Source organism: Atractosteus spatula, chromosome 27 (genome assembly GCF_055471065.1).
Source record: "Atractosteus spatula isolate fAtrSpa1 chromosome 27, fAtrSpa1.hap1, whole genome shotgun sequence".
In the NCBI taxonomy this organism is placed as follows: Eukaryota; Metazoa; Chordata; class Actinopteri; order Semionotiformes; family Lepisosteidae; genus Atractosteus; species Atractosteus spatula.
The window spans coordinates 6,265,905-6,288,367 of record NC_142732.1 but is presented as its reverse complement, the minus strand read 5'-3'; the positions used below and the strand labels follow the sequence as shown (position 1 = coordinate 6,288,367).

Below are 22,463 nucleotides of genomic sequence, written 5' to 3'. Positions count from 1 at the left end.
GCACGACTACACTTTCATTAAGCCTACAGCAAAAAACAGAATGCAAATGTATTGGTAAGAAAGAAGAAACCAGGAAAGCCACTAAGATGTGATAACATAATCCTTGGGTTAAGAAAGCTTATGTAATGTAAAAATTAGAACTGTTCCAAGCCCTGTGTACTTTATTGTGAAACTGTAAGGATTAAAAACAGACAAACCAACACAGAGACAAAAGATCTGAGGGAATGGGCCATTTTATTCCAGCTCCAGTGAAATACAGAGTCATCTCCATAGACTCTCAAGGTTCACTTCTTGGATTAAAGTGCACAGAATGTTTTTCACAGCTTGTGTAAAAAAAAAAAAATTAAATAAGAACAATAAAAAATTATATTTCACAGATAATAAAAAGACCACAAAGATATGATACATACAAAACATGATACAAGAGACTGGACAGAATGTAATTAAACCAGATATTAGCAATGATAAAAAATCTATACAGGCTTGTATTTATCATATAAAATAATTTAAAACAAACTAGCTACAAGTCGTTGGCAAGGCTAGCTTAAAACAAAGGCACAGCTATGTTCAGAGGTAATGGTCCTTTGTAAAGAAGAACTGTGGCAACACGCTCTTTAAAAATAGCAAGCTTTGCAAAACATAGAAGAGTTCTAAACAGAGGGGAATTTTTTTAAGGCGTGAAAGCCAACGGATGCTGATTTAAAATAATGTTGTGAAGCCTTCTCATATATAGGTTCTCATATTTAGTTAACCTTGTGTTAACTTCAGAGAGCTCTGGGCAACGTAGTGACTTGTTTGTAAAACGTAGCAGAGGAGCAGGTATCCAAAGGAGCTGGTATCCAAAAAGACATTCTCCAAAACAATCCTGACAAACAGTTCTGGCACCAGCATGGACTAGTGGTTAGGACTCCGGAATGGAGTGGTTGCAGGTTCAAAGCACAGGTGAATGAAATACCTGATGCTTCCTTGAGAGCTCCATGCCCTGCTGTGGAATTGGGTATGAGGGCTGTCACTGTTCATGAGAATTTGTTCTCAATGGATATTACTGGTAAAATAAAGGTATGTTTTGGCATAACATACCATCATAATGTTACTCCTGCACATTTATGTTTGGTTTAACATCTTGAGATTCCCATTCTGACTGGGAGCTTTAAATGGTTTTAATAAAGGAAGGCCTACAGTGGTTCTTCAAGAGGCAATGAAAGTTGGGGATTTCTTGAAAAGGAATCTGATGTGGAACTTTTGGGTGGAGATTACATGTACTGTAGTATCACAGACTGTCTTGACACAGAACATCTTAAACAAAGGATCTGTCTGCAGGCATTAGGAGGGCCCAAGGAGAAAATTTTCTTTCTTTCAGTAGCAAACAGAGACAAATTGCATGTAGTCTTTAAAACATCCAATCTGTCTTACATTCAGGCTTATACCTTCTCAGAACGACCTTCTCTCCTGGTTCCAAGCCCAGCAGCTGCAGGAGGAAGAATTCTGAGTCAATCAGGTCTTTGTAGATTCTTTCCTCTGCCTATCAGCAAATTGCAGCGCACGCACAAATACATGATTGCTCTTGTTCTGCAGCCTCCTCTATTTTATGAGCAAGGTGAAATGCAGAAATACAAGAACTAGAAAACAAAATGTACAGTGAAGCCAACTACATTATTAACGTTGGCTTTATCTTTCATGAAAACCAAAAGCCAACATAAAACTTCTCTCTACCATTTGAACACCATTCAAATAAAAACAAAAATTGCAGGCACACAAGAAGAGCTTTTTTTAAGCTCCTTTTTAAAAAGTGAAAATGACTAAATAAGAATTAACTGAAAAACATGCCAAGTGCGTGTCTTTTCAGGCACACTGGAAACACTTTAAATGATCAAGCACAGAGCTGTGTTAAATGTTGGGAAAAGCGTCATGTGATGGGTTTGTATGCAGAATACAGTACACCTGCAATCAGTTCTGTTTGCTAATGGAAGATTCCTTGGAACCCACTTTTACTTTTGAAATGCTCCTTCAGCGACTTGCATTCATTAAATAGCCAACGCTGATAAATCTTTCTCCAGTTACCAAAGAAAAAATGCCTCTAGGGCGGCTGTTCTCAAAAATATAGTGCAAATAAAATCCTACAGAAAGATTACAGTGGTTGCATTTATAGAGCAATGCTGTGGTTTTCTTTTCCTTTAGCTAGTCTCTGTTGTCCCTACAAACCTGCCATCCTTTGTTTTAAGTTTACTAAGGTTCACAAGTATAGCTTGGTTTTGAAGCAGTAGAAGAACTAACAACTAGCCATCATGCCATGCAGCTCATCCCAGAGAAAAGAGTAGTATTGTACACGCACAGACATTTACAGACATATTTACAGTATCAGGCTTTGTAAACAGGAAACGGCTTGGGAGTAGTGAGAGACAGTTCAACAGCAGTGCTGTGGTTCTGGATCCTAAAAACAGGATTCAAGGACCAGCCCCCAGAATGTTATTAAAAATGGCTAAATCAAACCTCACAAGTTTCATTTCTGTGAGAAGTATATTACACTCAAAACATTTCAAGGAGAATGGAACATACTGAGTACATGCTGGAGTGAGAACTACAGTTAGTGCCTATCTGTGGAGCAAGGGGCTGCTTTCTGCACCTCTTTCACCTTTTAGTTAAGGCCAACAATGTGCTGCATGTAAATGTACATGTATTTACAAAGATATTCCAAAGGTCCCAAGACACAGACCCTCTGAGGAACGGGGCTACATTTTTAATTTGAGGAATTCCTCAATTAGCTTCCTTCATCTTCAGATCCTTCCTTTCTAATGTTCCCATTCAAGATGCGCAAAGCTCCGACATTAACTAACAAGCAAAACGCACATCTCAGCACGATGATTTCTCTCAAGTCAACTTGTTACTTTTGTGTCATTCACAGTAAAATTTAGCCTAGAGATCGAAAGGTTGTCAGTCCTGCACTGTAGGGCATGCAGAGTGGCAGCTCCTGTGACTAATGTGCAGACTTGAGACGTCAAGTGATATTGTTTTAGTACACTGACGTACAACACATTGCAAGAAATTCCTCAATTCCAGGCAATTTGAAACAAGGGGAAAGCTTTAAAGAGGGCTATACAGAACACTAGACGATACTTTCCTTCAGTTTCTTTACATTCTACTCTTCACCCTTGACAGCAGCAACACTAAACAGCTGCTGGGTGCTGCAGTCACTTTGTTCTATAAAACGCCAATGTCTATTGCCAAGCAAGATATTGTTTTCAATCCAGATTTATTTTACATATAGCTTAATAAAAATATGGCAATGAAGCATCAATATATAAAATATTTCTGTACATATATCATATTTAAAACATTTACTGTACATGTTTAACAGATTATATACAGTCACCTGGGGGCTGAACATAAGAAAGGAGTTTTCAACTCCAGAGGGAAAGTAAAAGTTAAAAAATCATCTTTTTTCTGCTGAAAACAAAGTCAAAATGTTTTGTGTATAAAGTCATAAAGAGTTTATCTATAAGACTTAAAGTCACAGCAGACAGACAAGGTCACTGATACACACAGCATGTGACACTGAGGAATTGATGCTGGAGTCACACTCACATTACAGATGAGAATCCTGTTTGATCTTACGATAGTACTAGTGCCACTGACATCAGAGAGCACAAATATATCTAACAAAGTTTACATTTTGACCCAAGTGGGCTGTTTACAATCATGCATTGTTGTTTATTATGCTACATTTTTTGTGTTCTGCAATGAGATCTGAAGCCAGTTTCAACTCACATTGAGACATAAATGGGACCTTAATTTGTAGGATTACGCTGTTTCACAAATCATTTAAACTACAGTTGAAAGTCAAAGCCAAGTCAAAACTTTTAAATGACAATTGAAGACAGAGGATCTGAGGCTGTAGGAAACGCATACCTTCAAATGATCCACGAACACTGGGGAAAACACATCTGCAACTGCAACACATATAGTGTTTTTCCCCAGATGTTTTCACACAATAATTTCAGTATTAGTATAACAATATCCATGACAATGACTGTATAATATGTATCTGGAGGTGAATACGTAACGAATAGGAATCTAACATTCAACAGGCTAAGACCATTGTGATGAAGTGACATTCCAGGTTCATCTGATGTAAAAGTGCCTTTTGCTTATAAACCACAGAAGATCAGAGAACAATATTTTTTGTGTTCTAGATTTCCCCAGAGCAGACAGCGATGGTGGTCACCAGTGCCAACATTAACTACCTACACGTTGTGGGACAGCCGCCATTCTGGGGAGCTCTGGCTGACGTGGGCTTGGTCTCTCGCTGCGTCTTACCAACAGGATCCACACCCGTCTAGTCCCAGCCTGCTCCCCGCAGGGCAGGGCTATTCGGGATGCTCGGGATGCTCGGGATGTGTATGCAGCCCGTTCTCGGAGCGAGCGTGGTTCTCCCAGAAGGCCCGCTTGACCTGTTCCAGTTCTGACGTGAGGTGCAAACGAATATCCAAGTGCATCTTCAGATTCTCCAGCCACTCCTCCAGCTTAGCAAAGGAAGGTCTAAAATAAGCACAGCATGGACAGTCATTCACAGCATGGAAAGCACTGATATACAACCTGCACAGCTACAGGGAGCTGAGGACTTTATTAATACTCCTGCACAATCATCTATTTGCCATTAAAATAATTTCTGACTGCATTATCAGCGTATCAAGTAGGTCTTTAAAATCCCATACAGACTTCTGATCTATTCCAAATGTAGGAGTCATCAACATAGGTCCTGAAAACTCACTACTGTATGTTGCTGGTTTTCACATGGAACTCAAGCTCTTTTGTGATTAAAGCCTTGTAAACAGTTCTTTAAGTTAACTCATATAGAGATCGGGCAGAATGAAAACAAGACCACCCTCAGATCTCAAGAACCAGAATGCAGATTATCAGCCTCTACAGCCCAGTACAGGCAAAGAATCAGTAGTGCAGGTCAGAGGTCTCTACACCTACACCTCAGTAGACATCAAGGTGTAGTAACGAGCAGAATAGAAAGAGCATATAAGGGTGTGTTGTTACTTAAAGTGCTTGAACACTGTTACTATGACTTTCACATATCAATTTCATCAATTTCCCTACGGGATTAATAAAGTATTATCTATCTATATGGTTATAGGTCTTTTCAGGTGTGCCTGAGCTAAAATTAAAAGTTTTTCCACATCCTGAAACTCCAGCCACACAAGCCTTCTGGTACTGGTTTGGCAGTAAGGCCAGGGTGCGGGCTTAACCACCATTTACATCCATCGGCGTGCAAAAGAGAGAGAGAATCACAGCTGGTTGTGTAGGAGAAGACAACAAGAAAAATTCTGCCCCGGTCTGCATGTCTCGCTACAATTTGGGCAAATTCAGTCTTCAGGAAAAGGTATAAGGCTTATGATGAAAGTGAACAGGAGACATTTCTTTACTCAGACGGTTGTGGGGGTATGGAGCAAGCTACCCAGCCTGTTGCTTAAGTGAATACCTTGACTTTCAAGACCTTGAGCTCAATGAGATTGAATGGCTTCCTCTTGTTGGAGATCTGTCTTATGCTGCTGCGCTCCTGACTGTTCTCATGCTCTTCAGCCGAAACCAAACTCACTGCACAGGCTCAGCTAGGCTCAGGTTTGCCAGGGGCCCGGCTGGAAAGGGGGTATAAGAGACCAGTGTCACTGCCCCTCACCGTTTCTCAGGATCCAGGTCGCAGCACAGCGCAGCAATCGGAAAGAAGGAGGGGGGGCAGTCAGAGGGACAGTAGCGATCCAGGAACCCTTTCACATTCAGGCCGAAATCCATCGTCCGAGGCAGGTAATCCGGATCTGCATTCACCCTGCCGATAATCTGAAAAGGAGGAGCAGGAAACCACATTGGCCGACTGATCTGGACTTGCAGCTATAATCTGGTTCCTTTGTACTCTCTGGCACCACATCAGGAAAAGCCTCCCTTCATTACATGTGCCTGAAAATTACATGTATGAAACCACAAAGCTATTCTGAGCACTTCACATTGCCCTTGATGCAGATTAAATTCTTACCATATTGGACCTACACATGAAAAATAACCCTGACGTTCCAAAATAAGACGGTATACAAAATGAAAGCTAGTTGAAAGGCTGTCCTTATTCCACCAAGTTACATATCTTGCACAGTTTGTGCTGTAAAGCACTCACCTCACAGAGCATAATTCCAAAGGAAAAGACGTCTACTTTTTCATCATAGCTCAGCCCTGAAAGAGAACAAGTCAGATACACATCATAAAATGTACCAAGGGTGACCATTGTTACGTTCAGTTTCTTAACTCCCCTCCCATGCGGGAATCCATTTTTGGAAGTGGGTGTATCCCTAAATTAAGTCTCTCTCTGGATTCGTTGAAGAGAGCGGCCCGGTTTTAAATGCCAGTATGGGACATCCTGAGAGTGTGTGGAGAGGGGTGTTTTGAAGAGACACAGAACAGGGGTTAGGATTGTTGTGGCACCCGTGTTTTTTTTAGTTTTCTGTTATAGCTTAGTTTAGTATAGAGTAGAAAGATAGCTTGCGGAAGACTTTTCTTTGGCTTTGGTATTTAAAACACAGCCTAGTAACATCCTCTTGTACAATCTGTCAACATGAGACATGCATTTCCTTCAGCAATAAACTTAAGGTTTTCAGATGACACATTTGGATATGATAATCTATTAAGACCACAAAGGAGTTTGGTTTATATCCCCCAGATAACTACAGCCCTTTTGAGTTGCACAAAAGCTTGAAATGAGCAAAAACAGAAAATGTTTTTCCACATGTGGACTCTACAGCTCACATACTGTAACATATGACAGTCCACTGGCAACAGGAGTCAAGCATTGTAGTACAGCCAACCATTAATCACCTTTAGGTCTCTTTTGAAACAGCATTGGAAATCTCATTACAAGAAGACCTATTATATAGCATTGAAAAAGCCAATTATGTATATAATTGCATCAGTTTTAAAAAAGAATGAGTGTCACATTTCAGTTGCGGCATTTCATGTTTTTGAGCAGCTGTTCTGCGCCGTCCCCAGCAGGATTCAGCCGTGAGAAGAGTTCCGCCTTCCCTCCTTACCATGAATCATTTCGGGGGCCATCCAGTAGGGGTTGCCCACCACGGTGTACCTCTTCCTGCGGTCCTGCTTCTTCAGCCCAGGCAGCTTCCCAGCGGACAGCCTGTCCTGGTTCTTGTCTTCCACCATGAGGCGGGCCAGCCCGAAATCGGCCACAACCACACTCTTATTCTGCAGGGAGAGGCCAGGAAGGGAACGTCAGCTCTCTCCGCCACATCTCCGCTGAAGATCTCACACTTAAAAGGCTTTTCAATAACAATCCCATCAATTTCATTTTCTACTGCTGGTGCCATTTCTTTTTGCCTCCTTAAACTTTCTATATCCTGTTTACTAGGGCCTACAGTATGTCTGATTGTCCTACATTCTGTACTTTCTTGTTAAAGTTTTTATTTTACTTTTTATTGCACTTCTTCTCACTACGTACAGAGCCCTTGGGTTCTGAAAAGGCATTTTTGCTGTTATTACTAACCCAATGTAGAAGTTTAAGGGCTGTACAGCTTTTGCCATACACTCAATTTCTCTGTTGTGTGCTGAATTTGTTAACAGCAGTGGAGCGTACAAGGGGTCTCCTCAGAACTACAGCAGGAGGCCTGTCCTCTCCAGGAACATTAAACACGCATTCTATTTCAGAAGTCAGTAAGAGATTCATTTTCAGTCTTCGCCTCACCCCAAAAGATTTTTAAAATAACTAACAAGGTGAATTCACTTCTGCCCTGACAGCCTGTCATTCCAGTCTTGCGAGTGAGCCCTTTACCCACTCAGAGAAACGACGACAGTGGGACAGACACATTAGTAACGCAGCAAAACGTGCAGACAATGTTATACTTGCCTCCCGTACAAGACAGTTGTAGGAATTCAGATCCCGGTGAATGATGTTCATGGAATGCAGGTACATCTAAAAGATAAGAAGTAGTATGTTAAGTAACGCATTGTGACTCAATCTTTTCTGAAAAGCATATTTCACATGTTTTCAGCACAAGGAAGAATTTCTGGCAGGTCAAAGTAAATACCTTGAGGCATTATTCTATCTGTGTGAAAGCCCTGCACAAGAGAAAGATGACCGATTGCTGAGGATGGGCGACATTCAATTATCAGTGAGCTAGTCCTGGAGGTCACGTTGAGTAAGATGGACCAGCATTCACTGTGTGCAATTAGTGCATAGGAACACAAGAGGGCAGTGCAAGACAGAAAAGCACAGAAAGGGCTTCCCTTGCTTTATGGGGAGTAATCATTTCAAAACACATTTTTTACTTTTCTGTTTTTGTACCATGCTGTTCAATTACCATTCACAGAGAAGATACGCTACAGACGTTCTCTCATCAACATACCATTCCAGCTGCAATATCCCTGGCAAAACTCACTCTCTGCTTCCATGGATATTTGCTGTCCTAATTGAGAGAAAACAAAACCATTAGTCAGAGCTCAGCATTATGGAATTACAGAGCTCACATACTGTATGATATTAAATTGTTCACCCTCTGTATTTCTGTGTACGAGCACAAAAAAAACATATAAAATAATTTTATTAGTCAAATTACATTACTTTCGCATCTTGTAAAGACATTGAGCTGAGGGGTTAAAACAACTGTGAAACAACCAGGAGCCACTGAGCCAGTAACACAACTCTCTGAGCAAGCGGTTTCACTTCAACACCTGCCTCTCAGGCAGAGCGGGGCTGAAGACTAGTTCGAAGGCTGCCAGCACTAAGAGAAACGGCATTAACTCACCATCGTCTTAATCATTTCCCTCAGGGTCCCCCCTTTGATGTACTCGGCAATGAAGTTGAGCCTCTTGTCCTTGTACAGCACCCCGATGAACTTCAGCACATTGGGGTGGTCCAGACAGCGCATGACCTTCACCTGAATTCCGCAGGGGTTAATGGAAGGGTTAGCACTCCCAGTTCATATTTAATTTTGTACGTTTTTTTTCTCCACTGAAATGCTATAATGATTAGATAGTGCCACTAAAAAACACCCCTGACTGCTGTTACTCTTGCTACACTGTTATTGTGCTGGCGAAAATGAAGACATAGCTGTCCTGTTTTTGCGTTTCTCTCCTTCTTTATTTTATTGGAACAGATCCCTTCAGTTAAAATAACTTTGGCAGTGCTTTACGCCACATGAATGGCCATATAATAATAGTATTGCACAGGGGTAATTAACCCTTGTTTTGGATTTATGCAATTTGTTTGGCGTGTGGTTCTTTCACACCATAAATACAGTGTATGAGGTGGCAAGCAGGAACAACTGCAGTCACAAAGATTGCTTTATTTACAAGAACTCTACTGTAGCTCCTTTGTCTTGGTGAGTGCATTCTCTTAATCACCATTCTCAGAAGTCTTATACAACACGCTAGAAAGGTTACAGTGGTTACAAGGTTACATTCCACTCAGCTACACCTCTTTTGGTTGCTAGTAGCTAATGAATCCAAAGATCTCATCCAGCTGTTGCTTAAAAGAAGCTAGGGTATCTGCTTCAACATGGCTGGGCAGCTGGCCATTGGTTCTGATACTGCCCTTTGTATGAAGCAGTATCTCCTGCTTTTGGTTTTAAATGCATGTCTATGTAGTTTCTACTCATGAGTAGTTTCTACTCATGACCTTTGGTTTGCAAAGATGGACAACTACAAACGTTAATCCATCAACACAACTCAATTATGTGGACATGGTGTGCAGAAGAAGACGTCAGCTTTCTGGGCCACTGGCAGCTTTTCTGCACAGATGTATTCAGATGTAACCCATCACATGTATGATGGCACAAAAATCCACACTTAACCAGAGTTACTTCGGGCTGGTAGGCTTGCTTAAAAAAGTCTTATTTTTTCATAGCTTTGCAGGTTCTCTTTAGGTTAACTGACATACATGTAGTTCCAGCCTTATAAAGAAACCCCATCCCAAAACTAAGAAAAAACTCCAGAAAAGCAATACTGAGTGCAGGTGGGATGTAGTCTCGGCCCAGGTGTTTCTTTTAAAGTTTACTAAAAAAAGCAGGTTCAGTTCTTCAGGCCACATTCTTTAGAATCTGGCTATTTGTGTTCTATGGATGATCTATAAACAGGCCAAGCCACTTCACAAAGCTGAAAATAGATTTCAGCCAACACCCTCGAAGGAGAGCAGGAATGGGATTGGGCTGTGCCTACAAAGCCTTTTTCTTTTTTTGTTGTTCTTGTCCTTGACACCTCACAAAGTCTATTGGAAGGAGCTCTAATGGCAGCAATGAAATACTGGTTTCTGGACTGAAAGCAACACTATCCTCGTCACACTGAACACCGTGCCCCAGGAAAGGGGTCTTGTCATTCTGTACCTCCTTGAGGAAGGTTCTCTGAGTTTCATCGTCGAATCGGATCAGCTCTTTCATCACCATGACCTCTCCTGTCTCCCGGTGTGTCACCTAACAGGAAAAGGAAGTAGCATCAATAAAACTCACACCTATCATGAATCACTGAAACTGTTTTTGTGTGCGAGAACAACTCCTTATTGGAACTCTTTTTTTTGCCCATCATCGGCATCCTGGAGAGGTTTAGCCAGGCGTATGGTTAGGTCATACATGTAAAAATTAAAATATAATCTGAGTTAAGGTCACGCTATAAGTAAATTTTTCTATATACCAATTTTACTATAGAGCGTAAAATAAACTGCAGCAAATTTGAGAACTTCCTGTTTTTCTGAAAATAAAACCAAATCATAGCCATTCCCAGACACTACTATTACAGGGATCTCCATCACACCCAGGACATAGGAATAGAAAGTGCATATTACAGTAGTTCAGGTGCGTAGCTGCGTCAGCATGCGTAGGCTGCAAAGGAACAAGTAATTGGTTTACTCCATGCTGAAAAAAAGAAGAAAGAAAACACAACGTTTCGGCTGTGGAAACATTGTGTTTTCTTTCTTCTCTTTTCAGCATGGAATAAACCGATTACTTGTTCCTTTGCATATTACAGTACAGTATATGATTGAGCAAGACTGAAAAAGTAATATATATGCTGCCATCTACTGTTAATCTTACGTACTACAGTTCTTTTGACACATAACAATCCATAAATCCAATAATCCATATTTGTTTACCCATGACAAGATGAGGTTCAGCCTGAATAATTAGTTCATACAGCTTAAGGAAAGATAAAGGCTGGTGGACCTCAGAAAAAATAAAACAGAGGTGGTAAGAGAATAAGATGATTAAAAATGAGGGCGAGACTGGCAGCTGGTTTGCACTGCTGCCGCACAGCCCTTGAGGACAGGAGTGCATTCTGTGTGGCTGCATGTCCTTCCAGCCTCTGGAAGGGTTTTTGAGAAGTCTCCTCCCACACTCCACGGTCTGGCTCAGTTTATTGCTATTTCTAAATGTGTAACACTGACAGGCCCTCCAGGGTGCAGTCTGGCCTTGTGCAGGTTGCTACAACCCTTAGCAAGAGGAATAAGAGGCTTCCTGACAAAGGCTGGATAGATAAGACCATCCCCAGCAATGGGCCCTTGGAGGGAAACGTGCTCCATTGTAAATGCACATGGCGGACGGTGTGTCGGGAGCCCCAGGTACCTTGATGGCCTGGCCGAAGCAGCCCTTCCCCAGCACTTCCCCGTGGATGAGATCCGAGGGCCGGAAGATGCGGTGCGTCCGGTTGGAAACGACGCGCAGGGACTCGGAGCGCCCGATGTCCTTCCTCTGGGACAGAGGCGACGCCGCGTTACTGGAGCAGGGCGACTTGTCGATGCTGCAGCTGCGACTGAGCAGTGCGAATAAGGAGACCGAGGGTAAAAGAGGGGTCAGGAAAGATCATTAGAGATCATAGGGAGCGAACAGTACCTGAGTCAAATTCACTGTGAAACAATCATTCCCCAAAGCCAAGCCCATTCAATTAGACCCCTATCTTAAGCCACTTGACACTTATTTAAAAATCCACTTGCTACTTTATTTTATATAGAATGCTTTTATTTGATATCATACGTAAAGGGAAATTCAAATATATTTACCCCAATATTGTAAGTCCATGTACACCAGTAATTCACTTGTGCAAAACTGAACTCTCTCAACTATTACACATTTACTGTAAGGGGGGGACCACCTTCTCCTTGGTAAGTGTCACAGTGGAGTGAAGTATTGTCCTCCTTCATGCTCTCTTGAAACATATCCATCTACATTTCCTGTTGAGAAAGTCTTGCACAGAGTGCGGCGATTCTAGCGCTTTGTTCATTGCCGCTCTCACAAACCCCTAGAGCCCTTACGTGATCATACGGGATCGCATTCCCGCGACGTCGCTGTGGGGGGGGTGCAACACTGGCTTGACGGGGCTCCCCACGTCCGAGAGGGGGCTCGGGCCGTCCACCTCCTCCCCCGTGCCCAGGTCGTGGGGGTCATGCTCGATCGTGAGCTGCAGCAGGCGGCTCGTCTCCTGGATCAGCAGGTCAATCTGCGAGACGGAGACGGCAGGAGTCAGGCGTCAGGCGTCAGGCAGAACCCCCGCTTCAGCTAGACCAGCTCCCCTCTCCCTAAAGGACACCTCTCGGCATCCAACCACAGGTACTGGAGTGCCATGAGACCCTAAATCTACAAGGTGCAGGGTTTTCTTTTCATACACTTCAAAACCTACAGAACACACTGCTGAGGTCAGAAGCGCTGCATTGCCAGTCTCTGTTTTTAAAAAACAAGACTCATTTTTATTTTCTCCCAAAGTACAGTACATTCATCTTTAGAACAACAACAAACAACAATAATAATAATTAGCATAATCCAGCTTTACTGGTGTTTATCTGGGATGTATCCGGAACACAGAGGATGTTAATGACCATGTTGTGAAAACCTCGGTTTAATGTCTCATTCACAAGAGAGCATCTCCTGTAGCCCAATGTCTTCTATTATAATAATGGGGCATTCATTCAGAAAATCTGTCCCAGAGGAGAGAAAGGGTACCACTCGTCCACCAACACCACACAGAGCAACAACCATGTTTTCCTTACAAGTCCCTAGATATCCCAAAAATGACCAGGCTCAACTTTGCATATTCTCTTTAATGCTAGTGAAATATTGAATTCTGTGACAGTTTCCATGGGACTGAGAAAGTGGGTTTTGCGCTTACCTCATCCAGAGGGACATTCCTTATTGGTGTCCCATTAATCTCCAGAATCCGGTCCCCGACATGAATGGAATTCTTCACATCTGGGCTGATGCATTCTGCGTCCACTCTAAACAGACAAGCATATCGCAATTGCAGGATACAATTAATAAATACAAATTCAATGTCATGCAAGCAGGGTTACATAGCCATTTGACTTTTGAATGTTCTGAAAAGATACCCCAAATCACTCCAGCAAGTTGCTTTGCAGCTTATACTTTGCTGAAGCCAAACTCTCATCAGAGGGCAGTACACTTCATCAATATTTAAACATTTTCTTTGGTGATAAATTGCTAACATGCTACTACTTTATTTCACTGATGCAAAGCACTTATACAGCTGGACATTTTACTGGGTGAAGTACCTTGCTCAAGGGCACGACAGCAGTGTCTCCCCTGGGATGTCAACTCACAACCATCCAGTTACAAGTGCGTGACCCTAACCACACTGCTCCACACTGCTGTCCCACATATATGGATAGTGAGGGATGTGTACACTAGCAGTAAGAACTGTAGAGTGTTGCCCAGTTGTTTCGATTTTGTAACGGAGAGGCAGAACCCACTAAAGCAGCAGTGTACGTACTCTGAGACCCGGACAGTGTGGCTGTGGTCTGACCCAAAGCCGTTCGGACTGCAGCTCTGGTCGACGGACACGGAGAAACCTCGCTTTCCGTCTGTGGAGGCTGGGATGGACACCAGGGTCACTGTGTGGGGGATCTTGGAACACGGGGTGTCTGGCAGGGTCACTGGAGTCACAATGGTCTGGTAGTAACAGTGTCCACTACAGACAAAGAGGAACATTAAAGATGGACTAGTGGAGGACTTGGTGTCGGATACAATACATGCAACAGACAGGGCAAGAAAACGTTTATTTCATCAATAATACATAAAACTTAGTTTTTATACTGTTAAATCCATATCTTGTTTTGCTGCAGTGGCATCATTCCAGAGTGTCACTGTAACCTATAACATGTTAGTAAAAGATATTGCTAAAATACCTTTCTGTGTCTGGCTCAACAGAATCTAATACTCATTATCAGATTCATCTTTAACAGATGAAGTGGCCAAGATAATTTTCTCATTAGTCACAGATTTTATTAAGGAAACATAAATAGTGTCTGAAATTTTAAAAAACGCCATTATCTCTCCATCTGTATCTTATCTATTAATCATTATTCCGGGTTAGCGGCACGCCAGACAATACTGCTTTGTTTCTCAAATAATGTGCTGCTTCCTTGTTTCAGGAAGAGGTCTTCCTCATCAACCTGACCACTGTTCTAGATTTTCAGTTCTCTCTCAAGCTGCACAGATAGTGTCACAGAACCCCAGCAAAGGTTGATTTACTGTATATACCACCGGTCTCCTCTGAAAATCTTAAGACATTCGTAATGATTAAATACAAAGCTACTGCTGTTTAATTAAAAGTTTTTATCATCAGCATAAAGTCCCAGACTCCTAAAAGGTTGGAATCCTTCAAGAAGTAGCTTGATATGATTCTGGGATTGATTAACTGCTGTAAAGCAAATGAGGAAGATGAAACACCTTTTGTTTTTTTAAGCCAATAAGTACTTAATTTTTTACCCACTCAACTTGCATTCAGTGTGTCTTTAAGTCTTGGTTCACAGTGGCAACTCCCATATGCACGTGAGCAGAATGAGGAAGTGCAGGTAGGCTCCTCCAAGCTAACCACCTTCTGACCCATTCATCTTTGATGTGCCTACCAACCCCGTAGCGACTTGCAGGAGTTCAGTTCAGATTGGAGAAATGGTGCATTACTCACAGACAGCATCACAAGTTGCACAAACTCAGGGGCTATTGCACTGCTGCAAGAGCCCAGACCAGACTAGCTCAACTGCTGTGCACAATGGTGTCTGACATGATCCGGAGTGGAACTCAAAACGTCTGCGACCAGAGTGCTGAGAAACCACCCCCCCCCTTCCATTCTCCACCCCGGGCCCGTGCTCACCAATAGAGCTTGGAGCGCTCAACCAGCGCGTAGGTGTCTCCATCTCCGATGAACGCCCGGCAGTTCAGACACGTGAAGCACTCTGGGTGATACTTCTGCTCCCCCGCAACCTGAGGGAAACGGCACACAAAAGGAGCACGTCAACGATGGCGCTTGCTGCAATAAACCAGCGATTCGTAACCCCCAAAAAACGATTTCTTGGGTAATAAGTTGGAGCTTATCGATTAGGTCAGCACATTCTTTAAAAGAGTTCACACAGAGGAGGGTCTGGGATTCATTAACTAGGTAAGATCCAATATTTTGAGAAAAAAAAGACCAAGAGAGTCAGGTCACAATGTGGAGAGCAGCCTGCTATATGCTATCCTTTACTACTGGGGAGGAAAAAGGAATATGTTGTCCACTGTCTCCCAAATAGTTATAAACCTATGATGGATATATGCCAGAATAAATATATGGTTTTATAAAACTGCTAATTAATCTCGTTTCCTAATAAGATTGTGTGCAAGGCTATCTTAGAGACAGAATAGCTACCATAAAGATGCAGCTCTACTGTGGCAATGGCCTTGGATTATCAAACATCAAAAATCTCAGAAATACTCTCAGGTTTCTACGGAACTGGAATGTAACATTACAGTACAAAATACAAAGTAAAAAATACCAAAGTGTTTTGGTTAAAAAAATCACAAGACATTTTATAATAATAGAGTTTATAAATAAACTAAAAATGAAAGGTCACGGAAATCCTTCAGAGAGAGTGCAATCTGTCCTTCAGTTAGGCCTAAAACAAGCAAACTTGTCCTTGGGCTTGCTACCTCCTCCAGGAACGTTTCTATGGAAACACAGTGAGGGGCCAGACAAAATGCCCCATTACTAAATCTGGGAAGAGCTTTTAAGAATCGAATTAATTTGGGCAAACTGGAAATGCTGAAACTGAACTAACATGGTACTGTATGGCTCTAGTAATACAGAAGACTGTGTCTGACAGTCCGCCTCAGTCAAAGTTGCTTTCTTTCTTCACCTAAAAAAAAACAATGACGAAACTCTGTATGCAAAAAGCCGAGAAGGAACCTTGAACTCTGCATGTGTTTTGTGCTTTAAATGAAATTACAATTGAAACTTTTTTTTGGAAAGGAAGAACCACATCATGCCTCAGAAATACTGGAAAATTAGCTTAGTTTCCAGTTCCAAACTGCAAAGATGACAGGCTGTGAGTGGAAAATCGAAACAAACTATGAAGGCCAAGGCGTTTTAATAATAACCAGGTACATTTAAGAACAGATGATACAGGCAGCACAGTAACTTGACAGTGCTGCTCTGTCACAACTCAGGGGTATTGAGTTCGATTCTGGGCTATGGCATCTTCTGTAAGCAGTTTGCATAATCTCATCAGGTGTGCATGGGTTTTTGCTGAGTGTTCAAGTTTCCTCTCACCTCTCGAATATGCTGGCTGGTTGGTTGCCTATGCTATAGTGTGTCTGTCCCATGAGTAGCCCCACTGAGGCCTCTTCCTTAACAATTCCCCCCGTTAGGAGGAGCTCTGCTACAAACCCGACCCTAGTGTAGCTGGGATGAGAAAGTTAAAAATATATGGAATGGTGTATAAAACCATGCAATCATGCTAACAGTGCCATATGGGCAAGAGTGGAAAAGCAGCTTGGAATTTTACACCCATCCTGAACCTTGCTGGAACCAACAAATAAAACACCAACAGGACCAAAAGAACAAACCATGAGGTGTAACATTCTGAAGGAGATTTCCTTTTACTGCAAAATGCCACCAATAAAGGTCAGGGGTTTGGAGTGGGTGGTGGTAAACAGGAAATTGGCAGTATCTTAGTAAGACCCTTGTAATGGGGATGTCCCAGCAGGGCCTGTCCATAGACCCCCGCCTGCAGAGCCACATGTTCAGTTAGCCAGCCTCCACAGAGAGAAAACAGGGAGGTCCCCCAACACCATCTTCAAACCCCACCAATACAAAGTGAGACTTAAAAAAGGGAGACAAACTTAGATGGTAACATTTTATGATGAGTTATGCAATGAGGAAGAAGAGGCTGACGTTTTTTTCCAATCACTGACCACCTCATCAATCTGCTCTTTGGACAAAAAGGTCTAAAACATAACCAAATTCTCTTTCTGCTAGAGCGATCGAAAACCTAAACTAAGGCGTGAAGAGTCTGGAAATGTTGTGGGGGGGTAAGTAAAACAGAAGCGAGGTGGGGGTGTTGAAACAGTCGCTTGAGCATGTGAGAATGACAAGAGTACTGGGTGCTGGAAAATCCCACCTGTTCTGACCAGTAGGTTATAGGCACTCCTCAAGAACTGCTGTGAGCTAAAAGCGGTACATTAACTGCGTCTGATGCAGTGGGACATATGGAGAACTGTAATAATGATAGCATGCACGACAGCACCAGTTGCTACAAACCAAACAGCTTCAGACAGCTCGTAGGAGGGAATAAGTATTCACTGAAAAAGGAGGCATTCATTAAAGTGGTTATTAAAATGCCAAAGCTTCGGAATAAAAGCAGCTTGGACTCATAATATACAGTATGGATACACCTAGTTAATACAGTAATGTTTTTTATGACATTTTTATTTTTAGAAATTTCATATCCTATTTATATATTTATTGCTTGATCGAAGTTCTTCCATATTTCATGGATGATAGATTTTTAGTCGTAGAGTTCTACAACTATAATTCCTGACTCATCTCCCTATTTCTGAGTAAAGATCATCTGGAATGAACCAGGCAGATCATGGTCTGCTTTGAGTGTACACAGAAGGACAACTGATGAATGACTTTGCACTGCATCAATGAGCAGTTATGTTTATTTTGAAAGATATTTTTTATTTTGAAGGTTATTAGCATTACAGCTACTGCAGTAAATACGAAGTCTTATCTTTTCATTAAAATGTAATTCAAAGAAAATGCTCTTCATTTGCTGTTGGCTACAAAATAGGATTACAATAGATACATAATGTGACTGGTCACCTCATTCCCTCTGCCCCTCACTATAGAGCAGGGCTGACATTTTCTAGCTTAACAGCACACTGTGCTCGATAGGCTGCGTTGACAGATGCATTCATGCCTATTAAACAGGAAAATCCCTTATGCTTCTACCTTAAAGCCACAGTAACTAGAAGCTTCTTTAATAGCCATTATTAAACATTATAGTTTTTATACTTCATTAAAACATGTTTCTTTTTTCATAGCTTAACATGAACCTAAACAGTTTTTAATATGTATGTGTACGCACAATAATAAGGCCAATTCACACTGTTGTTTAAAAGCAGTTGTTTTTATAAAACCCTAATTGCTTTAGACGTAGCTCTCAAGCAGGGTCATTTGAAACTGTTCAGATTTCTAATGCTTCATTTTAAAAGAATACTTTTAAATATCTTGTAGAACCCACATTTCGAAACACTCCCAAGCTCAAACCAGTCCTTTCATTGATAGATAAATCCTTCAGATTCAGAAATCAGTGAAGTCGGAAGGCTGAATTTGAAGTGACAAGCAGTGTCGCTGTTTAACTCATGACAAGTTAATTTCCCATTAACAGCCTGGCTGTCTACTTAGACCAAACTGCTCACGTTTCGGGATTTAAAAACATCAGGAAAGCCTCCTTACCTTTTCGTTCCTTTTCCACAGTTTAAGGCAGCAAAAATTCCAGAATACCACATCTCCCAACATGGCATTAATCATGCTCTAATCACACCGAACTAGAACATTGTGCTCGATACTGTCAAAACAAAACGCAGTAGCCTGCTGCTGGAAAAAAAATCACACCCCCGACAATGAGCTCATCTCTTTCATCACGGTGTCACAGTCCCCACACCAGGGGCTGGTGTACACCCCCCTCGCCATCTCCTCTCACACTATGACTGTCAGACCTGCCTACTTCCTGCTGAGCCTGTGTGCCTGCCTCCAGGCAGTCTCCATGAAACAGCTCACAGAATCTTCTCGTCCAAGCGAAACTAAAACAATAGCAGTCAGATGTAAACCTCTTTGGCACCACATTATATCAGCAGTGAAAGTACCTTTCTTTCTTGTTGTGAGCCAAACAGAGCGTTCAGAATTCACACCTACTGTTGTGCAATGAATCCAGCTCTATAGCTCTATAGTCACGTTATTTACAAAGAAATGTACTTATAATCTCCAAATATTTTCATTTATTTAATTTGAGTATGGAAGAGCCATTAACATTTTCAATAACTACTCTTTCTCACTAATGAATGTGTTATTATTTTCAGAAGAAATAAAAACAAGAGCAACATATTTTACTGCTGTTATGACTTTTTATAAAAAAAATGTCTTTAGTCTATATATCCTAAGTAACGTTTAAGTTTTGGAGTGTAGTATGTACTGTATGCATGCCACTTATGGACCAAGATAAGAGCTGTATTTCTTTTTTTTTATTTTATAGATTTTCTTTACAATATGTCCCATGTGGAACAATAATTTGTACACCTAAGATCAGTGTCTGCTGTTATATTTGCACAAAAACACTATCAACAAAAAACATTTACAAGGAAGATTTAAAAGAAGAGTGTTTGTATTACGAGGTACTGTATGCACTGCAAACATAAAAAAGGGGATGAGATCCTTAATTTGAGTGCTGTGTTTGTCCCTTGTTTATTTAAGAGCATGACTTAATAGTACACTAATCATAAAATAACCTCCAACACAAACATCTAACATATAGTTAGCATATAGTTTGCAGTGAATGCAAAGACAGTCGTAGTAAAAAGGAAAAAATTAAAATAAATGTGTTAAACAAAGATAGAAACAAGAAAACTAAAGAGTAGTTTGATGATGAGCCTGCATTCCCCCTCTATCTCCTCAAATTATCATTAACATACCCAAACCAAAACTAATGTTGTTACCAACTTTGCCACTACAGAGATGCAAGATTTAATAACTTATCATATTACATTTAGGTTCTTTACAACAACAAATAATGTATTATTATTAACCCGTAAACAAAGAATACTGAGAGAATATACAGTATTTTTGTTGCCCCTATTTTACTCTCTAAGAGAGTGACTGAGTGACATTTCAGTCTCGCCCTGCACTGTAGCAAATGGGAACAAGGATGGTAATGGGTACTGGTGACAGCTTTCCTTGCTGTTGTGCAACACATTTATTATTACCAGATGAAAATAAAAGCAAAAATCTCCCTTATCGTCTGCCCCCTTGCACCGGTCTGTTTACAATCATTGATTTCCTGTCTGTTAGCGAGATCATTCTCCAGGCCATTTCTGATACCAGCCGCGGACAACTGTCTCCTTTTCAAGACGGCAACAGAGCAGAGCTCCCTGATGGGTCACAGAACAAAACTCAACTTCTTAAATGCCAGTTAACTTCAACCAGGACAATGACCGTGACAGATACAGACAGGATTTCAGCATCGCATCCAGAACTGTCAAATGTTAATATTTCTGCCTACGCATCTCTAACACGGCATCCAGATCAGAACACCGGACTGAGTAAGATTATGTTAGACTATGGCACACAGGATGGGGAAATAACTGTAACATGTCAGTACAGTTTAAAATAAAAAAGAAAACAATTCCACAGCACTGTGAGTTTGGAACCATGGAGAATCATGTTCTGATGTTTTCACAGGACATCCATGGTCACCAGGAGAGAGAAACAGACCTGGGAATCAGATCAGTCTGTTTTGTGACTGATTCGAAGAGAATAAGACATGCTAAGCTGTAAAGATTTAAAATACACCTTTCCCCTTAGAGTTCTTCTGTTTCTGTTATCGGTACAGCAATACACAGAGAATGCAATATTTAATATTTGCTGAAATGATTGCAACAATATGAATGCGAGAGAAATAAAGATAACCTGAATACATACTTAAAGGCGCCATAATTGTCAACAACCTAAAGAGGGGGCCATTTGAAGGCAAAGATGAGCATAATAATGAACTTTTATTTTAGATAGGGCCTTTAAATGTAGCTTTCCAAAGCAGTAAGAAGAAAAAAGTTATCACAGATAGGAGAGAACGAAATTAGAACAATTAAAAAAAAGGGTTCAGAACACAGTAAAGACGCAAGGGGCAGACACAGACACCAATTAACTACAAGCCTTTCTGAAGAAGAAGGTTGCGAGTCTGGATTTGAAAGCACTCGAGGAATGTGACTCCAGGATATCCTTGGGGATAGAATTCCACAGCTTTGGGGTACAGCAAGACAAGACCTATGTTAGCATATAAAAAAACAGTAAAAACCCAAAACAACGCATGCCAAGGAAGTTCTACATAATGCTTGAGAGATCCTTTCACTAACAAGATTAACAACTTGTATTCAGGCATCACGTGTAGGATCAAATGTGCACCTATTGTTCCCAACAGCCTCTCACTTTTCTTGCATTAATCAAATAGCCCTTTACTGAATGATGGACAAGATGCTTATCTTTACAAGATGCTTGTACAATTCATACAACATTCAGTTAAAAAGGATTCAATATGAAAGACAGATCATGGCCTTAAGCTGAAGATGTATGCCTATGCTATCTAGATGTATGCTAAAGTGGGTTTTTAGGTAGTTTTGAAGGGGAAAATCCCATGTGCCAAGTTGGGAAAGTTTCCAAGTAAAGAAACAAACTGAAAGATTGAGGTGAAATTCCAGTAAACAAGTAAGAAAAAATGTAAATGCCTTTCTATGCATCTTTGTTACACCTTAGAGATGGTTTGCTATTTTACAAGGTGATGATAAAAAGGACATTGAGACTTTGCCTCGGATGCATCAGTTATTACTCATCCCTGCAGAGTATTAACTTACCTAAAACACAAAGAGATCAAGCACTCCGCTAAGAACACCATGCTGTAGGACAGGAGAACTTCCACGTTCCAACATGGCATAATGTGGCAAATCTTTTTCTTTTGGAGATCACAACCCTAACCCAATATCATGGTAAAACTGAAGTTGGGTATCTGAAATGTGGCATATTTCTCAAAGCCTCTTGCCCATGGACGAAGATTTTCGAATTACCACCAGGTTTAGCCGGTAAGATAAAGTATGAGGACAGACAGGATAAGTGTTAGGGCTTTGGACTGGAAGGCTGTGGCATCGCATTCCCCCTGCGGACACTGCCGTCTTAATCTTAAGCGAGGTACTTCACTGCAGTGCTCCAGTCCATCTGATCTGTGCAGAATGGGAAACAGTCATGGGGTGTCCCTGTGCTGGACTACCATCTTACCTGTATTCTCACTGCGCATAACACTACAGCAGCCCCAGGAAGCTCTGACCTAAGTCACTAGGCTAAAGTACGGACTTCACTTTTTACTCAAGATGAGAATGACCAGGTGCTGA

At 41.4% G+C, this 22,463-nt stretch overlaps 1 protein-coding gene across 3 annotated transcripts in view; it reads right to left on the bottom strand.

The window, feature by feature from the left end:
• Positions 1-217: 217 nt before the first annotated feature.
• Positions 218-22,463, bottom strand: part of LOC148814269 (LIM domain kinase 1-like) — a 57,664-nt gene continuing 35,418 nt past the window's right edge. For 2 of the 3 annotated variants that reach the window (XM_088907008.1, XM_088907009.1), the window contains 13 exons: positions 15,145-15,254; positions 13,762-13,959; positions 13,144-13,249; positions 12,293-12,477; positions 11,607-11,793; positions 10,377-10,463; positions 8,802-8,933; positions 8,403-8,462; positions 7,904-7,969; positions 7,077-7,245; positions 6,170-6,225; positions 5,684-5,841; positions 218-4,536 (listed from right to left, as the gene is read on the bottom strand). In XM_088907008.1, the coding sequence (XP_088763134.1) occupies positions 4,365-4,536; positions 5,684-5,841; positions 6,170-6,225; positions 7,077-7,245; positions 7,904-7,969; positions 8,403-8,462; positions 8,802-8,933; positions 10,377-10,463; positions 11,607-11,793; positions 12,293-12,477; positions 13,144-13,249; positions 13,762-13,959; positions 15,145-15,254 (1,686 nt within the window). In that variant the 3' untranslated portion in view covers positions 218-4,364. Of the gene's footprint in view, positions 4,537-5,683; positions 5,842-6,169; positions 6,226-7,076; positions 7,246-7,903; positions 7,970-8,402; positions 8,463-8,801; positions 8,934-10,376; positions 10,464-11,606; positions 11,794-12,292; positions 12,478-13,143; positions 13,250-13,761; positions 13,960-15,144; positions 15,255-18,768; positions 18,936-22,463 lie in introns of those variants that run through there. The other variant, XM_088907010.1, reaches the window with a different exon arrangement.